Source organism: Cajanus cajan, chromosome 7 (assembly GCF_000230855.2).
Source record: "Cajanus cajan strain Asha chromosome 7, NIPB_CcT2T_4, whole genome shotgun sequence".
Classification (NCBI taxonomy): Eukaryota; Viridiplantae; Streptophyta; class Magnoliopsida; order Fabales; family Fabaceae; genus Cajanus; species Cajanus cajan.
The window spans coordinates 37,594,386-37,616,317 of NC_138523.1; the positions used below are offsets into that span (position 1 = coordinate 37,594,386).

The window sequence follows — 21,932 nt, forward strand, 5'->3', positions numbered from 1 at the left end:
TAGAGAAGATTCAACACAATTATCCACTTCAAGGGTCAACTTCGAATGAAAGGTTTTCAACAAATTTGGGTTATTGGAGCACCACAATACAATATTCACACAATGAGATATGTAACTTTTAAAAATATTTCCTTTAGTCCTTGGTTGGTCATCACAATTGAACAACATCATTCCTAAATGTCTAAAGCATTCTCAACAACATAATAACATCATGCATATAGCAATTTCAACACTTAACACCTCATCTTAACTTTCAACTAACAACTCACAATACAATCATCACATACAACATCATCCTTGCAATTCATTCACCATTATTTATTCATTTAACAACTAAATTAACAAGTATTAAACATTTCATCAATTAAATCATCATGTTATCCTTCAACAACCAGCGCTCGACACCATTAAGGTAACGAACTCTCTGTCTCACCAATGTTCAATGCTACTCAACCTGCATCCAACGTGGATAAGGTAAAGGCCTTTAGGACCTCGTGTCTAACGTGGCAAGGTACCATGCTCCACCCCATCTTAGATAGGGAGTCTCTGCTTCACTTATGCTCGGTATCACCATATTGGCATCCGATGTCATCTAAATAGAGAGCTCTAACTTGAGCGCACTAGGCGTCAATCACCTTTGAGCCCAACGTCACCAAGTTAGAGACCTCCCATTGTTCTCAAGGCCGACACCATTTAAACCCCACTTGGTGCCATCCCAACTCCCAACCCAAGACGATTCTTTCTCCTGACGTCCAACGTCACCGATCATGCACTCGGTGTGATTGAGACAAAAAGAATTATGTTGAAACAACGTTGAGTGCCATCGATCCTACGCCCAAAAAGATTGAGACAGAAATACTCATGATGGGACAATGCTCGACGCCAAGAAGGCATGCCCAACACAACGAGCAATCTAAACTTATGTATATCACAAAAATCACCTATTCCACCTGAAACACAACCAAACCACACATGCAACACAAAATAATGATCTTATTCAATACAAACAACTCAAATCCAACTCAAAACTAACATGAAACAATCAACTCTCAACAAATCATCATATTTTATTGACTACGCAAAACCCTTATTTCCAACATGCTTTCCCTTCAAATTTATTAACATAGACACAAATCTTTGAAATTTCACACAATGTGCAATTCATAAATCATTTTCTAGCTAGCAACTCATCCTAAATGTAATAAATCCACTTTTTCTTATCTTGGATTCAAAGCTAACCCAGGAAGAAGAGAACTTGAAACTCTATACTGCCACACCCAAAAAAACTGAGCAACTAGATTCAAGTCTCTAAGCACTTGAATTCATCAACAAGACAACACAACAAGAATTAGAGAAAGAAGAGAAGAATATTTAGGGAAAAAAAAAAGCTCACGAACCAACATCCTTATATCTATAATCCCCTCTCTAAACTTCTGATAACTTGAGTTTATGAGGCTCTATTCTAAATAAAAACCTCATATACTCTTTCCTTTGGAATTAAACTGGATCTCTACTTAGGGATGTTGAGATTCATGGAGTGGTGGATCAACTCAAACTTGGAGAATGAAGGTTTTGATGATAACAAAGTGAGGATTTTGAGAATCAAAGTTGACCAAGGACACCAACAAGTCAAAAACAAAGTCAAGAAGAAAATATGGCTGTTATGATGCGTAATAGGAGTAGCTTATAAGTTGTATTGTTTTGTTGAGCTTATTTTGCATGTGTGTGCTTTGTGCATGAGTTAATCTTTATCTAATCTGACTAAGAGTGAGTATGATGATGAGTTAGAAGCTTGAAAAGTTATTTTGAGACATAAAACAGAGTTTTTGAAAACTGACTCAAAATAATCGATTATCATTAAATATAATAGATTATTCCAGCAACAGGTAAAAAGGATGCCTTGCTGCAATAATCGATTATTATCCCAGGAATCACTCTTTGAAATAATCGATTATCCTGCAAAATAATCGATTAATCTGTTCTTGGTTGATTTCTAGAAATCATGAAGAACAAAATAATCGATTATCCTTTAAAATAATCGATTATCTGGTTCTAAAAATGTTATAAATAGGTTTCACATTTTGAAACTTCAGAAAAAGATAGAACAGAGAACCAAAAAGAGAAAAATATTATTGTAAAGTCTTTGTGACCTTCTTGGAGTGTTTTCTTTGTAAAACCAAGAAGTAAAACGTTTTCGAAATGCTTTGAGAAAAGATCATCATCATCATCACATTCTTGAAAGAGAGAGATTAAGATTTGCTTCTGAGTTCACTATCTGATTTGTTCAATTTCTAGGTGAATTCTTCCTTTAATTCTTTGTGAATAATTGTAAATCTTGAGTAGGTGTCTCAAGTGGTAAGGAATTCTTGTAGTGGGTTTCTACAAGGGGTGCTTTCTTGGGGTCAAGAAAGTGATTATCTTGAATGTAGGAGTGTATGCATGTGTGGTATGCTTGTAAAACTTCTTCATTAAGATAGTGGAACAAATCTTAATCAGGTTATGATTGAGGATTGGATGTAGGTCACATGTGGAGTGACTGAACCAGGATAAAAGACTTGTGTAATTTTCTCTTACCCTTATCTTTTACTTTGAGTAACAGCTTGGTTGTGTGTTAAAGAGATCATTCTTGATTAACATGTTTGTATGCACAACATTGCATTAAACTGAATCAAAGTATTGCATATTGATTGCTCTTAACTTTGAAGTTTATTAAATATTAATCAATAAAGCATATAGGACTCATTTTTCATTAACAAGTCTTTAAGGAACTTCTTTGAAAATTCATATTAGAAAAGTTTGAATTGAAATAAAGATCCTAAGAACTCTGAAAAATTTTAAAGTGTCATAGAATCCAATTCATCTCCCCTCTTGGATTGAGCCATTCTTTTCTAACAAGAGAAACCCTCGACACTTTTTAACAATTATACTATCAATTTAAAAGTTCTTACTATATAAATTAAGTCTATAATTTTTTTAAAAAAATTTGAAAACCAGACGATACTCTATTATATAAATATAAATCAATGTATAATATTTTTATGATTGTGTATCAATTTTGAATTAATGAAAATGAAATATCAAGTAATTTTTACATTTTTTAAAAAATTTATAAATTTGATTTATATATTAAAAAATTTAAATTTAATAATTTAATCATTCAAATTTAATGTAAAATATGGATTATTAAATGAAATAATATTAATACTTACTTTTAGAATAATTGAATCTTTCTTTTTTTATACATATATGACAATTATCGGCTACAAATTAACTATAAAGACTTGATTAAAAATATTACAAATGATTAGGATTTAATTACAAATTTTGAAAGTTCATGGACTTAGTTAATTTTTGTAAAAAAAATTAAAGTACCAATTGATATATTAAGTTTTCTTTTTTCTTTTTCTAAAGATGATAAGCCATCCGTATCTTAACTTTTTCATAAATCTTAGTACTTGTAAAGAGAAATTTTTATTTACAAAAGGATTTGCAAAAATAATTCAGAAACACGATTCAACTCTTTCCTTCTTTTTTTTTTTTTTTTTTTTTCTCGTACTTACAAGATTAATCGTTAATCTTAGTTATTGTGATTAGAAGAAAAAAAAGCTTTATTAAAAGTGATTAATTAAAATTTTTAATAGAGATAAATTATCACAAAAAATAATGAATATTCTTTACCAATATTATGATTAAAAGAAAGTGTGAAAGTTGAATGAATATTCTCGTACAAAAATCATACTAAACACGTTAAAAAAAAAAAAAAAACTCAAAATGAGCAAGTTAATTTTTATTAACTTTTTTTTCTTTCTTTTTTAAACTTTATACGTGTAAAGCCAACCTTGGCAATGAAGTAATGATATTAAATACTGGGAAGAAATTTGAATTTTTAGGTAAGAGGCGCTGGAGAGTGAAAAGCTCGTAACGGCTATCCGGGCCTAGATATAATCTCTAGTAGCCGTTACCAAAGCAACACAACACTTCATTCACCCAACCCTCTTCATTTTTCAAACTCCCTTCACAAACAGCTACCCATAACAAACCAAAAAAAAAAACACAAAAAAGGATCTTCTTTCCGTTCACTCTTTTCTCCGATTCTCCGATCAAAGTGTGTTCTCACCTTAATTTCCCATATACGTGATTTAGCCTCTCTTTTTTTTTTTTTTTTTTTTTTTTTTTTTAATTGTGGTGGGGTTCGTTTGATGCTTGCAGAGTTAGTACTTGTTAAAGCTCCAAAATGATGCCATTGACGCCTGATCAGTCTAACAAGAAAGTCGGGTCGGGTTTATCAGCTTCTCCGTCGCCGTTTCTCACGCCTCGCCCGGAACGACGTCGTCCCGATTCACGAGGTTCCGATTGGAACTCCAACCGTCAGGACAAGGATAAAGAGACTAACGTCCAAGTCTTGCTTCGGTGCAGGTAATTCTCCTTCTTTCAATTTCACTTCACCGTAAATAGATCCATTTTCTGATTAAAAGTTTAATGATTTTTTTTAATTGTAAATGTTAGGCCATTGAGCGAAGATGAGCTCAGATCCAACGTTCCCAAGGTGGTTTCATGCAATGATAATAAAAGGGAAGTCACTGTTGCGCAGACTCTAGCTAACAAGCAAGTAGACAGGGTTTTCAACTTTGACAAGGTATTATTACAGTGATTTACTGTATTTACATTTACAACTGCAAGTAATGCTACTAATTAGCCTTAAATATACTTTGCTTTTAGTAACTCTCAACCATGAATTAAACTTGTTTTTATTACCTCAGGTTTTAAATTCATTTTTTTAGTCAGTAATTTCAAAATTTACTCCCTCAAAACCACCTGTGGGGACAGATTAAGTCAATTGTACAACATCAATTGAGTTACTGAGATGTTTTCATTAACAATTATACTAAAAAGTAGACTTTGTGTGACAGATTTAGTAATATAGGAATTTTGTTTGATAAATTCATTAACAACATTTGAATAGAAAGACTGAAATAAGATTTTTTTTCTTCAAATTGTAGGACTACAAAATTATTTTAAATTTGAGGGATATTTATCTTGTATATGATAAACTAAAAACCTATTTAAACCTACTAATAATATTTGTAATAATCATTTAGTTAACATTTTTTAATTTGCATTTATAAAGGTATTTGGACCTAAAGCACAGCAAAGATCAATATACGAACAAGCCATTGCCCCAATTGTCAATGAAGTTCTCGATGGTTTCAATTGCACGGTTTTCGCATATGGCCAGACAGGGACTGGTAAAACATATACAATGGAAGGTGGCATGAGAAATAAGGTATGCATATTTTGTGATTTTGTGACTCATTATTTAGAAAATATATGTTTTAAACTTGTCATTAATTGATTTGGTTAATTTAACATTCAGGGTGGTGATTTACCTGCTGAGGCTGGCGTCATTCCAAGAGCAGTGCGTCAAATTTTTGATATTTTGGAAGCACAAAATGCTGACTATAGTATGAAAGTGACATTCCTTGAGCTTTACAACGAAGAGATAACTGATTTGTTGTCCCCGGACGACAATCCTAGGCCTACAGAGGAGAAACAGAAGAAACCTCTAACCCTTATGGAAGATGGGAAGGGTTGTGTGTTTGTGAGAGGCCTTGAAGAAGAATCAGTGTACAGCGTGAATGAAATTTATACTTTGTTGGAACGAGGGGCGTCGAAAAGGCGCACTGCAGAAACATTGCTCAACAAGAGAAGCAGGTCCGTTTTGCTTTTGTTGAAGTTATAGGACAAATTCGTGTTTGTGGATGCTATGTTTAGCTTTATAAATGTTATTTTGTGCAGCCGTTCGCATTCAGTCTTCACCATTACTGTGTATGTGAAGGAAACAGTGATTGGTGATGAGGAGTTAATTAAATGTGGCAAGCTCAATCTTGTTGATTTGGCAGGATCGGAAAATATATTGCGTTCAGGAGCACGTGAGGTAAAAGCAAAATTTCCACCAGTTGATTTACATTAAGTTTGCAGTTTTCATCCATGTTACATTATGGAAGCATTAACAATCCAAATATAACCATGCTGAGTAATAAAATTACAGGGGCGTGCAAGAGAAGCTGGGGAGATAAACAAGAGCTTACTCACCCTGGGACGTGTCATTAATGCGCTTGTGGAACATTCTCCTCATGTGCCTTACAGGTTCATGTTAACATATTGTCTAATTATGTTATTTATTTGGAATTTGAAAGACACATGTCTTAATATCCATGCCACTCGGTTGTCCGTTGTTTCAGAGACAGTAAACTTACAAGGATTTTGCGAGATTCCTTAGGAGGGAAAACAAAGACATGTATAATTGCTACTATTTCCCCATCTGCTTATTGTATGGAAGAAACACTAAGTACACTAGACTATGCTAGTCGTGCAAAAAGCATAAAGAATAAGCCTGAGGTCAGTGTTACCTGCTATTGCCCCTTACACGATACAGTTCTTTTAAAGGCAGTTTATAAAGCTTGTGTGTGTTTTCTTAATAGGCAAACCAAAAAGTTTCAAAGGCTGTTCTGTTGAAGGACTTGTACATGGAAATTGAGAGGATGAAAGAAGGTACATTTACTGCCATTTTTAAAGTTTTGGAATGTAGAGATCATGTCTCAGGTCTTTGACTACGTGAATATTGAATGCAGATATTCGAGCTGCAAGGGAAAAGAATGGTGTATATATTTCTAATGAAAGATTTGCCAAGGAAGAAGCTGAAAAGAAGGTGATATATTTGTTTTCAGTATCTGCATTAAACCTATTTGGAAGTTCACGGAAGGATCATGCATTATCTGGGGAATAAAACCCCAGTTTCAAATTGTTCTGATGACTGGCTGATAGTTTGGAATTTCATATTACTGAATATGCTCTTTCCTGTTTATGTTGTTTCTGACTGAAAATTACATATTTAAACGTATGTTCTATCTTTCGTGATACTTGTTTCAATTTAGTTGGCTTAATTTTTCTAATAACCTCTTCATTCAGGCACGGAATGAGAAGATAGAGCAATTAGAGAATGACCTCAGTCTTAGTGAGAAAGTATTTCCCTGACATTTCTTTGGTTCACATTTCTCTTTTTGTAATGTGAAGTTTGACGATAAATTAATTTCTTCCCATATATTTTGTAGCAAGTGGACAGCTTCCGCGAGCTCTATTTAGCAGAGCAGGAACAGAAACTGGATGTAGAAAGCGAGCTTAAGGATTGCAAGGTGCATTGTCTAACCAACTAGAACCTTTTCCTTCGTAATTTATCCTTTCAGAATATTGCCTCTCAATTTAAAATATTCTTTTAGGTGAACTTGGAAAAAACCAGCAATACCTTGCATGATCTCCAAGGGAGTTACAATTTAGCCGTTTCAACCCTGAAGGAGAAGGAATGCACCATTTCCAAGCTACTGAAATCAGGTAAATTAGTAGATTGTTTATGCTGTTTTTATTCAATTCACCGTGATTTGCTTTTACTTTGTGTAAACAGATGGAAGATTTATGATGTTTTTAATTCACTATGTGATTTTGCTTTACTTTCTTTGTAAACAGAAAATGCCTTGATTGAGCGTGCAAAAGAAATGTGTACTGATCTGCAGAATGCATCGGATGATATTAAGTTACTGTCCTCAACGTTGGGTATGTTTCTTTGTTCCAGTTCAAGAGTAATCTTACATAAGAAATGTGCTTCATGAGAGGTGAAAAATGAATTTGAGGACACCTCATCACGTGTTATTTGTTTTAGAAAACGATATGTTTCTGAAAGGAACTGTACACCCCACTTTCGGGTGTAGGAAGTGGGAGGAAGAGAGGAATAACAGAAAGAGAAAAAAGAAAAGAAAAAAAGAAGAGAGGGAGAGAGAAAAATGAGATGAAAGAGAGGCTGAGATACTGTGTAGCACGAATACATTGTTGAATAAGTTTTTTTGTTGAATAATTCAAATGGCAAGATTTCAACAGGTTGAAATTGATTTGTTAGTGCACATCGTATATTTTTTATTTTTCTTCTGAGCTATATTATTATTATTCTTGCAGATCACAAAGAAAGAATGGAGGCAGAAAATCAAAAAACAATTTTGAATTTTGGATCTCTCTTAAATGAGAGCTTGAAGGACTTGCATACGACCATTATGGGATCTGTTTCTCAACAAAAGAAACAACTTAGAAGCATGGAAGATCATGTCAGCTCCTATCTTGCCAGTAAAAGTGATGTAATACAAACAAAGAAATCTTGTTTCGGTATCAGTTATGTTTGCCACGTGTCCACCCATAATTGATTTATGATGATCTTTTTTCAGGCTGCACAAACACTAGAATCAAGGATCAAGAAGATGACAGGAATCTACACTTCAGGGGTAGAGACCCTGAAGGAGCTAGCCAATACATTGCACATGAAAGCTTCATCTGATATGGAACAGATACAATCTAAAGTTTCGTCGCAAACATTGGCCGTTGAAAATGTAAAACGTCAAGAAATTTTAGTTGTTTCTTTCTTAGTTTCAAGTCTCATTGAGTCAAAATCATGCCTAATCGTTCTATGCTCCTATCTAAAGTTGATTATGCTGTGCCCCTTGCAGTTTCTTGCCACTGCTATTCATGAAGCCAAAGATGTAATATGCAACATCCAGAATTCTCTTGATGAGCAAAAACAGCTGCTAGCATTCTCCCTTCAACAACAAGAGCAGGTATGTTTCATTTGTTACTTTTTTGTTTTGGTTTGTTTTCTTTTTGATAAAAATATTAGACCTATAGTTGTAATCATGCAATTATAATAAACTTCACGAACCAATGTAGGGATTACAACAAAGTTTGACTTCGGCACGAGTAGTTTCAGAGGCAGCTGTAAACTTCTTCGATGACATCCATCTACGTTCTTCTAGAGTCATGGAAATTCTAGAAGAAACTCAAAATGAGAGGTTCCATCAGTTAGCTAACTTTGAGAAGAAGTTCAAGGTATTCGAATATTAAGCTACTACCTGCACCCTGAACTCTAATTTAAGACTCGTGATTGATTTTTTTCGTTTAACCTTAATCAGGAAGAGGTTGAGAGAGAGGAGGGGCAGGCCTTAGAGCATATTGCAACAATTTTGGCATCCTTAACTTCTAAGAGGACTGCTATGGTCAGTCGAGTGCATTATTTTTCTGTTTCAGTCGAGTGCATTATTTTTCTGTTTCATTTTCTTTCTGGTGTTGCACATGTTGTGTATTAAGAATAGGATCGTTGACTTTTGGAAAATTAGGTCTCCGAGGCATCAAGACACATACAAGACACAAGCATGCAACAGTCCAAGAGATTGCAGCTAGAGATGCTCAACATGCAGCAAGTTTCAAAATATGGTTCTAAGGAAGTTCACAAGTATGTGGAGAATGTGCAAAGTCATTTTGTGGATCAAGTATTTTCGGCCAGTGATATTAAAGCTAACATGGAGGCTTGCCTCCTAGAGTGGTGAGTTTTTGTTTGTTTTGTGTTCTCTTCATCTTGCTCTTATTGAAGTATAAAACTGTTTAAACTATGCCACCTATAAGAACCTATGCAGAAAATTATTTAATATTGATTTGAATTTGTTAAAAATATCCAAAATATCATATACAACAAGACAAACACTTTTGTTGGGGATGATGATGACAATGGGTGGGAGTAATAATGTAATATTACAAAGCTTTTTAAGGCTTCCAAATAAAAGAGTTTTAGTTATTTGCTAACGTATTTTTATAATGCTATGCAGTTCAAAGACAGTGGACTATTCTAGGAAGCAGTGGGAAAGTGCCAACTTGTCATTCTGTAATCTCCACAAGAACAATCTTTCAGAGATAGAATCTACAGTGAAGTAAGTTTTGCTAGTTAATGCCAGAGACTTGTTCTTAATGAATTAGTTAAGTTATAATGTTTTTAACTTCTATTAATGTGTAACAGGGAAAACATCTCGACGAATCATGCTCTGAATCAAGAATTTGTGTCTGCATCATTATCTATGGATTCAGATTATGATGCAGTAACACGGAATGTGCTGGCAGATGTAAATGGTAAATAATATAGTTCATTCCCATTTTATTAGTTTCTTGTCTGTTTGGACTGTTTCAATACAAACTTGTGTTATTTCCAGGCGCACTGTTGATGGACCAAGAGAATAAGAAGGAAATTGATTCCATGACTACAAAGTGGGTGGAGCAGCTTAACTCGTTACGAAATAAACATGGTGAAGATGTATCAAATATCCATGTTCATGCAGAAAAATGCCTCGTTAAAGATTATTTGGTATATGCTTTTTCTTGTTAAAGATATCAAACATACATGTTTTATACTTTGGAGTTTTATTATCTTGTGAATTAGACAGCTTTTTAATTAAGCTTGTTCTTCTTTTTATGAAAAGGTTGACCAGAATGCAAGTGTAACATCTCAGAAAAGAATTGTATCAGTTCCCAGCCCGGCATCTTTTGATGAGATGAGAACACTGATCCCAGGAGACAAATTCACCGAGAACTCGTTAAAACTGATCCAAGAAGAAAGCAAAATCCCGCGTGCAACTCCAAATCGAACTCCTTTTGCAGATGTGAATTAGAAAATTAGTTTGAGTATGAAAACTCCACAAAGCTCATCACTTGATGAGCACCACTCTCTAGTATGATGACGTACAATCATACGTACCAACTTGGCTCATCCAATTATAATTAGGTAGTTGAAGCAGTGTAAGCTTGTATGATCAACGATCGAACTAGTGTAGAAATTCTATTTGAATTTTCTAATCAGTTGAGGTGTGCTTCTGCACGCAAATCTGTTTGTAGTTTGTATTTCTCCATTTTTCTATAATCCTCAACGCATAATAATATTCTTATATTTTGGAAACTTCTATTCGAATTTTCTAAGTACGCAAAAACTGTCGGTATCATCACGGTTTTACATTGCAGTATGGTATTATTCATCACTTTTTTTTTTTTTTTTCAAAATTCGCTTTTCCTTTTTCCCATTTGACTTGCGAAGAAATTTCACTTCTCCAAGTACGTGCGGCCGCTTCTCTTTCTCTTTATATTTTTAATTGTCAACAACTTTTACTTGCAGCTACATCCACCACTAGCAAAATTTAAAAACATGTTTGAATACTCTGATACTTGAATTCTAGAAATTTTTTCTGCCCTTTATATTAATCTACTAGGTGTGACGTGTGAAGGAGCTCCACTAGCTAATATTCTCCTTGGGAGAATGTTTCAACAGAGTTACATCGAATATAACCGGCGGCTGAATGTCTCAAACAAAGAAAAACATGTTTTTGCTACTACCCACATAATCAAAAAACCATTTCCTCCCTTACCAAGAAAAGCATGCCTTATTTCCTGACAACGAAAAGCTTGTACACTATACCGCAGTCTGTGTTGAACGAAGACAGAAAGTTCCTAACCCACGTAACATGCATGCACTTCTACACTATATCAACTTTATACAAGAAACATCATAAAAAAAATAAAAAAAAAAACTTTATACAAGAAACTACTGGAGTATTCTCGCCAAAAAACGGAAGCTTCATGGATCTGCTTAACTTGGTGCTCACGGACCTTCCATTTCACTCGGTGGTTCACCCATCCAAAACGCTGTGACCACGCGACTGCTGTGTGAACTCATCGTAAACTAGTATTGAGCAACGCGTGTGCGTCAAATCTGACGTGGTCAATAAAACTAACATAAAATATGTTTTACAAACAACTTTACTTCATTATGTTAAATTACACTTTTTGAAAAGAAAAAGAAAACGATTCTAATCCCTCAATTTTATAAAATTTATAATTATGATTTAATTATTAAATATTTGTTTATTGATGTTGAAATTATATGATTGATTACATTTGATATTAAGTAAATAACATGATAAATAATATTTAATAATATTTTAATTAATTTATATTTTTAATCTGTTGTATTAATATTTGACTCACTTTACAAAAGAAAAAAATATTTATAAAGAGAAAAAAGAAAGTTTCATTTCACCGAACAAGTAGAAACTAGAAAGTGCGAAGTAGAGGTAAGCAATTACGCAAGGAGCGAGGGTATTAACGTAATTGGGAAAAAGTGAAAAAGTGAAAGCGATTATACAATATGTTTGAGTAAACAAAAGGGAGTTTCGTAACTTGGTTTAGAAGGTGAAGAGGAACGCAATGTCGTCCTTTGACTTGAACCACAAGACAAGTGGCTATAAATAGTGGATGTGAGGTTAAGCGTTCCTCAGTAACACACAAGACAAGACAGAAGATGGCAGTAGCAACGTTGAAGAGAGAGAGAGAGAGAGAGAGCATAGAGTTGGCACAGAGTCTGATGCTACTTTCTCAAACCAAAAAACCTCTGCTCGACACTTTGGCTCCGGCGGAGTTCGAGTGCAAGACATGCAAGCGCAAGTTCTCGTCGTTCCAGGCCCTCGGCGGCCACCGGGCCAGCCACAAGAAGCCCAGGTTGGAAGCGGAAGAGGAGAAGGGCCCGAGGAGGCAGCCCAAAATGCACGAGTGCTCCATCTGCGGCATGGAGTTCGCTTTGGGCCAGGCCCTGGGTGGGCACATGAGAAAGCACAGAGGTGCCGTCGCTGATAACAACGAAGGCGTCATCGAGAAAGTTCCGGTTCTGAAACGGTCCAACAGCAAGAGGGTGCTTTGCTTGGACTTGGATCTCAACTTGACGCCTTTGGAAAATGATCTCAAGTTGTTGTTTGGAAACAAGGCACCTAGGGTCGATCTTTCCTTATTCTAACTTCTCATCATTTCTCTATTCTTTACATTCTTTTTTCTGTACAAATGTATCATTCAATTAATCAACTTCGCTTTCCTCAATTTGGAACATCCATGCTCCATCCAGTTTCGCATTTTAACGTTAACTTTCTCGTCTTTGTTTTTTCTTCTTGTTCAACTCGTACGCTAATTTCGGGTAATAACGTAAGTAGCAGTTACACCACCTTGCGTGAATCAATCAATTTGTTGATTCATCTTTTTTATTCAAAGTCACTGTAAAATATATATCAATTATCGTCAAATTTCTAAGTTAAAGCAGCTTTAATATTTACTTTATACGTTAGATAATAGAGTTTTCGTGTTTTACTTAAAAGTGTTCATTGATTAAACTCTTTACTTAAAAATAACTCTTAATTAATGAAATTAATTTACAAAAATCAGTTTTACAATCACTCCCTCAAACAAACATAACTTGCAAAATTCTCGCTCAATTCAATAGTGTTATTACTGGTTCATTAAAAACATATACTGTATAATATATAAACCACACATGCTGCTATAGTGAGAACGTATTGCTCATTTTTCGCAGGGTTGGGTTAAAAAATCTTTGTTACCATGATATGAAGAGTATTGAAAATGGAAACACAATTCAAAAAAGTAAGTAAACTAAAAAATTAAAGTATCATCACATTAAATTTTATAATCAAAACACTAAATACAAGTTTGACTTGAAACATATAGTATATAAAACATTCACATCCTTAACAAATTAAGTTTGACTTGCAATTTAATGTGGTGATTCTTCAATAAATATGATTAATATTTTACTAGCTTATTATTATTATTATTATTATTTGGCTCAGTTATATTGGATCAATTTTTTTTAAAGAAGGATCAATTTCAAGAGTTTAATTTTTATACAGTTAATAAAGAATTCTACATAGTTGACCAATTAAAAATCATGTATTACTCTTAATTTTTAAGTAATTATTGTTATTAACAATCTTACGATGTACGCAAATATGTGATTACATTAAAATACAAAATATTTTTACTATGCGAGTATATTCTAATTAAATTTTTAAATTATAGTTTGAAGTTTATTTTCTTCCTTTTAATGAATGGTAAAAATATAAGTTAGTTTAAATTGGATTATATTTACATTTTAAACTAAAATAATTAATTAATATTGTAAAAAAAATTGTCTACAAACTTTTTATCTTATAACAAAATTAATACACAATGTATATAGGTCATTTGATGATCATAATAGAATATGTGAGAATAAGATAAAATAAGAATAGCAGATGATACGAGTATGAGTATGATAAATTTGAATCTTATACAATATTTGGTAGACATTAAGATAAAAAAATCAAATAATATTATTATATTATATGTCTTGTATTTAACATAAATCAATAAGATATGATATAAATTATGTTTAAATAAAAAAAATTATTTTTTTCAATTAAATTGCATATAAATTTTTTAAAAATAAGTTTTAATTTAATAGTTTTAAAAAATTAAAATTAAAAATGATATGATTTACTTTATAATACAAAATATATATTTTTTTATTTATGTAGTTACTTAAAATTATAATTATTATCCAACTTTTTAAAATTAAATATTATTTTTTTCTTATTTTAGTTAATAATATACTCTTTTCTTTTTGTACAAGTTAATAACATACTTTAAATTAACATCAAAATTAATATAATTATACATAATATAAAATTTTGAATGCAAATTTATAATATAAATTAATATATGAATATAACATTACTATATAAATTAATATTATATAATAAATGTTACTATATATTTAATAAATTAATATTTGATATTATACCCTTCAAAAATATTTAATATTATATGTGTGTATATATATATATCTATATATATATATATTTATTTATTTTTATTTTGTATAATATAATATATGTAATGTATGGAGGGATGAGAGTTTAACCAATTTTGTTATTTTTTAACCTTACTTCATTTACATAATAAGAGCGGTTATCAACATGTAGGTAACTTAATCTTAAATAGAGAATTATGAAAAATGATGAGATATTAACGCGTAACTGAAAAGAGATAAAAAAAAAACAAAATAAAAAAAAAAAAAAAAAACAAGAGAGATCAAAGATATCAAGATGGATATTAATTAGAACAAAAGAAGGAAAAGTCTGAGACGTTTCTCATTACAATTTGTAGTACGAACACTAACATTATTATATCTTGATGAACAACGAATTATAAAAAAAGTGAATAATTTTTATCTAGTGACATTTGGCCACCAAATACTTGTGTCATATTTTTTTTTTCAGTTATAAGAACATGAGTAGGAAATTAATGAGCCAAATGAAGTGTCAAATCTTTAACACTTTCATTATTTCAAAGTTAACAAGTATCCGTATAAAATATTTTTTAAAAAAAATAAAATTTCAAACATAAGTATTAAAATAAAATAAAAAACTATTATACATGTCTAGTTTAAATAATAAATAATATAATTATCATATTTAGGATATGCAAGTTATAAGAATGTGGATACCAGATTTGAAAGTATAAGATCGAATTTTTATAAGAAAGACAAAACAAATTGATGTAAAAAAGAAATATTTAAAAACAAGTAAAGCTGATATTTAAAGAGAGAGAAATAGAGAGAGAGAGAGGGAAATAATCATAATTAAAAAGTGGATATTTAATATAAAAGGAAATTTGAAGTTTTAAAAATATATAAAATATGATACATAATGGTGCAGTTATGAGTAGTTGAGTACACATGAAATGGGTAGATCAGGTCGGGGTCTCTGTCCACCGCCAAGAACGAAAACTTGGAACATTTTACAATATATTTCTTTTGGAGAATATACCTTGATTTACCATAAAAGGTACTTTAAAAATTTAAGACTTATCTTGTAACATAAGTGTTAGTGAGAGATAATGATAATAGTTTATGACCAGTCAATAAATTATATTTGACTAAACTGTTTCAATAACTACTTCAACATAACATAAAAATAATTTAATTAAGTTTGATTATAAAAATACAACCTGTACATATGTGCTTATATGAACTTACTCAATAAATATTTAATTCATCTATTTATTCAAATCGTTCTACAACATTCTTGTAAGAGGTTTTAAGTGCACAAGTTCCCAAAAATATAATCGTGAATAAAAGAAAAGTTTTAGAAAATTAATAACTATATTAATAGCGCAAACGACAGTCTACACTTTCTACATTTTTTTTTTGTTAGAAAATGTCTTCATTCCAAACAAGATTATTCTAATTTGAACTATATATTTTCTTCAAATGCAAGCACTAAAGTGGAATCCGAATCAACATCAACATCACACCTAAATATTAAAACAAAAAAAAAATACAAATGTACGTACATCCTACTTTTTAGGGTAAAATTTTTAGTGGGGAGAAAATAGAGATAAGAGGAAATAATAATAATAATAATAATAATAATAATAATAATAATAATAAATATACTAAATAATGTGATAGAGAAAAGAATAAGAAAATAAAATTAAAAAAATGGAAATATCATAAAAAGAAAGTTAACAATAAGTATGCCGATAAAAATATAAGAAGAAGAAAGCAGTTAACAATAAGAGAAATAACGTTATTTCTCACGTAAAAGCATGAAGAAATTACACATTGTACGTGTATTATGCTAAAGACGTCTCTTTTAAGATTTCTTTTTTGTTTAATTATTTCTTTATAGGAATATAAAAAACAACACATAAGATTTTGAGTAATTCGTGTATGAACGACTAATAAGTTCCCATAGTATATAGCAAATAAAGGCCTCACAATTAGGGCCGGTCCAATTCTAAATTCAAGCAAATCCTTACTTTAGATTTCCCAAAAAATTACTAAATTTTTACTATTAATTGATTTAGTATAATAATAATTAGATTGTGTTTTTCTTTTGATAAATAGAACTAAAACATTACTGAATTTTTATTTTATTTTTATGAAGACTTAATTTTTCTATTATTTTGATTAATTTTATAAAAACTTCGTATCAAAATCTGTTTTATGTTGATAATGAATACGTAATAACATTTTGTTTATTTAAGTACACCTATTAAGTACTGTATTGCTCTAATTTAATCATCTAGAGCCTACCAAGATAGAATCATCCATGCGTCACTCATTCTCAAAATGTCAAAGCAGCACATACATCTTGAACACAGACCAAAGTCGTTCATTCTCTCATAGTACTAACTAATAAATTAAGTAAACCATATAAAAAATAAATTTTAAAAAAGAGTTCATATAAACAAAGTTTGTTCCGAAGCTGCGTGTTGTTTTCTCGGAATTGCATCCATGGTTTCCAACATATTGGAACCTTAGTCCCCGCAATAATTTTCCGAAGTTTCAAGGAAGACAAATTAGTGGCCCCATCACCACTCACGTGGAGGACCACCACGTGCACCCATAATCCAATCGCTATCATTATCATAGGTTAGCCAAAAAATAAAATTAATTAGTCAAGTCAATGCCCTCGAGTCTTCTATATATACCTGGTATCACACAACACAATTCACAATCCTAAGTAGCATCGATCCATTATTCTCAACCGATCCATGAAGAGAGAAAGAGAAAAGGAAGGAACAACGTTAGAAAGCTGGGACGTGACAAACTGTGCCATGACGCCTCATGCAAGTGTGTCCACAAACCCTCAAGTTTTTGAATGCAAAACGTGCAACCGCAAATTCTCGTCGTTTCAAGCACTGGGTGGCCACAGAGCTAGCCACAAGAGGGTGAGGCTCGGAGGGGAAGAACAACTCGGAGCAGGGGCTAAATCTATGGGCCTGAGTGGGCCCAAAATGCACGAGTGCTCCATTTGTGGTCAGGGTTTCCTTATGGGCCAGGCCCTCGGAGGACACATGAGAAGGCACAGAGACAGAGGTGCAACCAACAAAGCGTTTTCTTCCATAAACGAGGTTGTTGCAAAAGTTTCGGTATTCAAGAGATCGTGCAATGCCAAGGTTTTCTGCTTGGACCTCAACTTAACTCCTCTCGAGAATGATTTCAAGTTATTGTTGTTCGGGAAAGTGTCGCCTAAAGTTAATCTTTCCTCCTTCTGATTTTTGTTTTTTCTCCTTTGACACAATCTTTCTTTCAATTCTTTTTGTGCAAATGGTGAATTCGTTTTGTTTATGTTCTGGAAGTAGCAATTGTAATCAGTTGAACACGATTAACGTGAGCTAATCAGCAAAGCGTATCATGCTTAGCGAGTTGCATTATTCGGTTAATGTCACTGTATAACGCGTGTACGTGTTATGTTTATTACCAACTGTTCTTACCGATATCACCGATATCAACTCGTCTTTTGGTATGGGATGCCTTCTTCCCCAGGTTCAATTCTCTTCGCGAGCTCCGATCTTCTTCTTGAGGTCCTCGGATGTACCTGCAAAAAGGACTCCGACGATCAAGTTAGTTTGTTTTGTCCCATGTCATGTATTGCTTATATTATTACCTGTTGTTGTCCTCGTGTAACAGTGTAACTGTTGTTTGGTTATTGTCTGAAGGTTATTGGCGGTTAAGCCACGTCATCTCGGTGTGCTGAGGTGTATTACCAGTCTTCTTTCTCCGATGTTACACCTCGGCATTTCATATGTTTATTCTAATTTACACGAATGGTTATCTCGGTCAGAATTATCTAGTGAACTCGGTTAAGGTCGGCCTTAGCCAGGTTGGTACATAAGCCCCCCAAGCTCTAAGCGAGATAGGAGCGAAAGAGGTTAATGAGGCCGAAGTGGCCCAAATGTGGAGATGACCGAGATTAGATAATGAAGGGTCAAAGTGTAAAGAATAAGTGCGCACTTGAGGTGACATGAGGAGTCACAGTGATAGGGAAAATGACAGCTGGTACCCCAAAGGGCACGTCGTTTCAGTGCACGTGCTGAAGAGTTATGGGATGTAATAAATGAGGGTCACATACTAAACGACAGATGCTCTGGGGATGTGTGATTTGTAAAGAAAACGCATGGGTTCTGGAGGGATGTAAAAATAGTCATTAAAAAGGGATTGTGCGCACACTCTTGAGTATTTGCTCATCATTCGTATGTTCTGTTGAAGAAGTGCTAGAAGGTGAAGTGCGAGATTAGCGTCCACGAGTGTGAAGCATTTGTATTTCCAGGTATTTTCTTAGCCCTGCTGCTTCGCGTTTAAGTTGTAATCACGTTGTATACGAATCTCATAGGTTTAGGTTGAGAGGTAAAGGGGAAATGAAAGGTGACAAAGGAAAGGGTAAAATGGTTGAAATGGAGGAGACGAAAGTACGGAAAAGAGGAGGAAACAATCGAAGAGACTCTCATCCCAAAATTGTAACATCTGGGTATGAATGGGTGAGAGGTGATGTTGGTCAGTATAGTAGCAGGTTTGGGGATTTAATGGGGGTGAGTGTCTTGCAACATCACCTGAAGTTTTGTGTTTAAGGATTTAGGTGTGCTAATGCCGTTTACACCGTTTGAGTGTGAGTTCTTGGAAAAGGTGAACATAGCACCCAGTCAACTACACCCTCATAGTTAGGGCTTTTTACGTGCATTTCAAGTATTGTGTGCAGTATTAGGGATGGAAGTGAGTGTGCCCAAGTTTATGCATTTTCATCGAATAAAGCTAGGAGAACCACCCTTTGGTTGGGTTTCGTTGAGCGGGAGTTCAAAGGGAGGAGGATTGTTCCAAATATTCACACAATCGTATAAGAACTTCAAACAAGAATACGTCAAAATTCGGTCTACGTGTAGTGATCCGAGATTAGACTGTGTGTTCTTCTTGAATGGAAAGCCGAGATTCCCCTTCTACTGGCAATCTCAGCCTATGAAATTTTCTGGCTCAGAAGGTTTGGAATTAACACCCTCCGAGGTGGAAGATATAGATAAATTGCAAAAGCTACCTCGGCCTTTAGAAAGCAAGTCGATTTTAATGCTTGCTGGATCAAAGAGTCCCCAAGATGACCTAGAAAGTAAGTTATAATTATAATGTTTTTGACGATTGAGTATGTCTTGAATTGATTCTTACGCAATATTATGTTGCTTGATGTAGGTATCATGGGGAGAAGTAAATGGCGCGAATTGAAAGGGAAATTCAACATCGAGGAAATTCCAGATTCGGCCCCTCCTAAGCCGAAAGTGAAAAAACAAAAGATAGGAGGTGTTGAGTCGAAAGCTGATGAGCATAGGATTGTTGATAATGCTGCTAGTGAGGAGCATGAAAGTGTTGCTCATGTTGTGAATTCAAGTGCTCCAAAGGAAGATGTAGCCAAAGAGGTGACCATTCATGTTATTGACTTGGAGAAAGAAAAGGAATGTTTCTCATTGTTATTTAGAAATTTGAAACTGGTATATTATTATATAAATTGCTCTGATTGTAAATTGCTCTTTTGAAGCCTTCAAGTATACCAGTTTCTGAGTTCTCGGAATAGCAAGTAACTAATTTGGAAGCCTCAATTGCTCAGCTTGGGGTGAGTTCGCCGACCTCGCATGGAAGGTCGTCTAAAAACCGGCCGAGATCGTTGCATCAACGATATGACACAGAGAACCCTTTATCAAGGTTGGATCATGTAAGCATGTCACCCGACGTGATTTCCTTTTGGAATGCCGAGTTGACTGCAAGTTCATTCTACAAGGAGGATCCAGCCTATATTGCTGATAAAGCCTTAATTGAGAAGGTTGGGGTTGTTCAAGGTTTGGACTCGGTACAAGTATTTCTTCAAAGATCCATTGCTGTGGTGGATCATTGGAAGAAAAAATGGGACAAGAATGTTACACTGATGTCCAAACTAAAAACCGAAAATGCGCAGGTCGGGCCCTTGGTTAAGGAGGTTGGTGATTTGAAAAGAAAATTGGAGGAGAATTCCAAGGCCTTTGAAATCTCGGTGAGATCAAATAAATCTTATGCAGCAAAAGTTGAGGATCTTTTGAAGAAGGTAAATTCGTTGGAAAAGGAGAAGGAAGCTCAAACACAGAACATGAAAGTATTGGAAAAGAAAACAAAGGAGTACGAGGGCAATATCCACAACCTGAAGGAGGAGATGGTAGAGCTGTACAAGAAAAACAAGGCCTGCCAAGAAGTTATTGCAATCAATGTGAAAAAGATTGGGGACTTAGATAATGAGAACAAAAAGATGAAAAGTGAGATGGAGGCTACCGAGTACCAGGTGGTAGTAGAACATAAGAGGGGTTTTGCCAAGGCATTGAGACAAGTGCAAATTGTTGCCCCAAATGTCGATTTGGGAGAAGTTCACATCACGAAAGATGTTTTCAAAGGGAAGCTTGTCAATGAAGATGACATCCCTAACGATGTAAGCGGCGAGGAAAATAATGAGTAACTTTGCTAATGTAACTACTACTAAAATATTTGGCATTTAGGATTTATGTTTACTACTGCTTTCTCTGGCCTCCATAGGCTAAATATGTAATTTTGAACTATGTGATGATGTTTTAAATGTTGAATTAATTACATTGCTTACATAAATTTGACTTATGTTAAATGTTGAGTTAATTCCCTGATCATAAATATTGACGTCTTGATTCCAAATTTAAACAAATTTACTAACCTGTAATTTCGAACTCGGCTAACTTGAATGATAAAGGATATAATTGGCTCGGACTCGGCCAAGGATTTCACGGTTTGGCTCAAATTTAGTCAATCTGAGTAATTTACGTAATTTGGCTTCAAGGTTGGCTAATTCAATAAAATTGCATAAGGTTGGCTTCGCACTCGGCCAATCTAATAAAGTTTCGTAAGGTTGGCTTCGAATTCGGTCAACTTGATAATGTTTCATAAGGTTGGCTTCGAATTCGGCCAATTTGATAAGATTTCATAAGGTTGGCCAATTTGATAAGATTTCATAAGGTTGGTTTCGAATTCGGCCAATTTGATAAGATTTCATAAGGTTGGCTTCGAATTCGGCCAACTTGATAGACAGAATTTCGTGAGGTTGGCTTCGAATTCGGCCAATGTAAATGACTTTCATAGCTAGGCTCAAACTTGGCCAATCTTGAAAATATATTGTTAAATAAAGAATAATAGATGCACATATTAAGAAAAGGGAACTTTGATATATCTTGTCATTTGATTACATCCCTTAAGGTTCAACAAGCATGCCTCGTTAAAACCTCTCTGGCCAAAACCCTTCAATGTTTTCAAACTGGGAAAAAAGACCAGAGTAGGAAAAAGAGTACAATGCTTGGATTCAAATACTTCAACTGTAATAAAATTT

At 33.6% G+C, this 21,932-nt stretch overlaps 3 protein-coding genes across 3 annotated transcripts; all 3 read left to right on the top strand.

The window, feature by feature from the left end:
* The first annotated feature begins 3,929 nt into the window (after window positions 1-3,929).
* LOC109791741 (ATP binding microtubule motor family protein) lies at window positions 3,930-10,813 on the top strand. Its single transcript, XM_020351081.3, has 24 exons — window positions 3,930-4,105; window positions 4,210-4,416; window positions 4,507-4,636; window positions 5,129-5,284; window positions 5,375-5,712; window positions 5,797-5,935; window positions 6,050-6,147; window positions 6,243-6,399; window positions 6,483-6,552; window positions 6,633-6,709; window positions 6,970-7,023; window positions 7,113-7,193; window positions 7,278-7,389; window positions 7,522-7,608; window positions 8,005-8,180; window positions 8,268-8,429; window positions 8,547-8,654; window positions 8,764-8,922; window positions 9,006-9,089; window positions 9,210-9,415; window positions 9,696-9,797; window positions 9,884-9,993; window positions 10,074-10,225; window positions 10,341-10,813. The coding sequence occupies exons 2-24, from the start codon at window positions 4,235-4,237 to the stop codon at window positions 10,527-10,529; spliced, it is 3,129 nt and encodes a 1,042-aa protein (XP_020206670.1). The 5' UTR covers window positions 3,930-4,105; window positions 4,210-4,234; the 3' UTR covers window positions 10,530-10,813.
* A 1,302-nt stretch (window positions 10,814-12,115) lies between these two features.
* On the top strand, window positions 12,116-12,777 carry LOC109791746 (zinc finger protein ZAT11). The gene has a single exon (XM_020351087.3). The coding sequence runs from the start codon at window positions 12,209-12,211 to the stop codon at window positions 12,695-12,697; it is 489 nt and encodes a 162-aa protein (XP_020206676.1). The 5' UTR covers window positions 12,116-12,208; the 3' UTR covers window positions 12,698-12,777.
* Window positions 12,778-17,238: 4,461 nt separating this feature from the next.
* Window positions 17,239-17,961, top strand: LOC109791745 (zinc finger protein ZAT11). The gene has a single exon (XM_020351086.2). It carries the CDS (start codon window positions 17,290-17,292, stop codon window positions 17,791-17,793), a length of 504 nt encoding a protein of 167 aa, XP_020206675.1. The 5' UTR covers window positions 17,239-17,289; the 3' UTR covers window positions 17,794-17,961.
* The last annotated feature ends 3,971 nt before the right edge of the window (window positions 17,962-21,932 follow it).

Bases quoted from the DNA above. Each gene is read 5' to 3' on its own strand.
- LOC109791741 (XM_020351081.3), top strand. From the start codon at position 4,235: ATGATGCCATTGACGCCTGATCAGTCTAACAAGAAAGTCGGGTCGGGT. The intron at 6,148-6,242 runs GTTCATGTTAAC...CCGTTGTTTCAG, and splicing joins TCTCCTCATGTGCCTTACAG to AGACAGTAAACTTACAAGGA. The intron at 9,798-9,883 runs GTAAGTTTTGCT...AATGTGTAACAG, and splicing joins GAGATAGAATCTACAGTGAA to GGAAAACATCTCGACGAATC.
- LOC109791746 (XM_020351087.3), top strand. From the start codon at position 12,209: ATGGCAGTAGCAACGTTGAAGAGAGAGAGAGAGAGAGAGAGCATAGAG.
- LOC109791745 (XM_020351086.2), top strand. From the start codon at position 17,290: ATGAAGAGAGAAAGAGAAAAGGAAGGAACAACGTTAGAAAGCTGGGAC.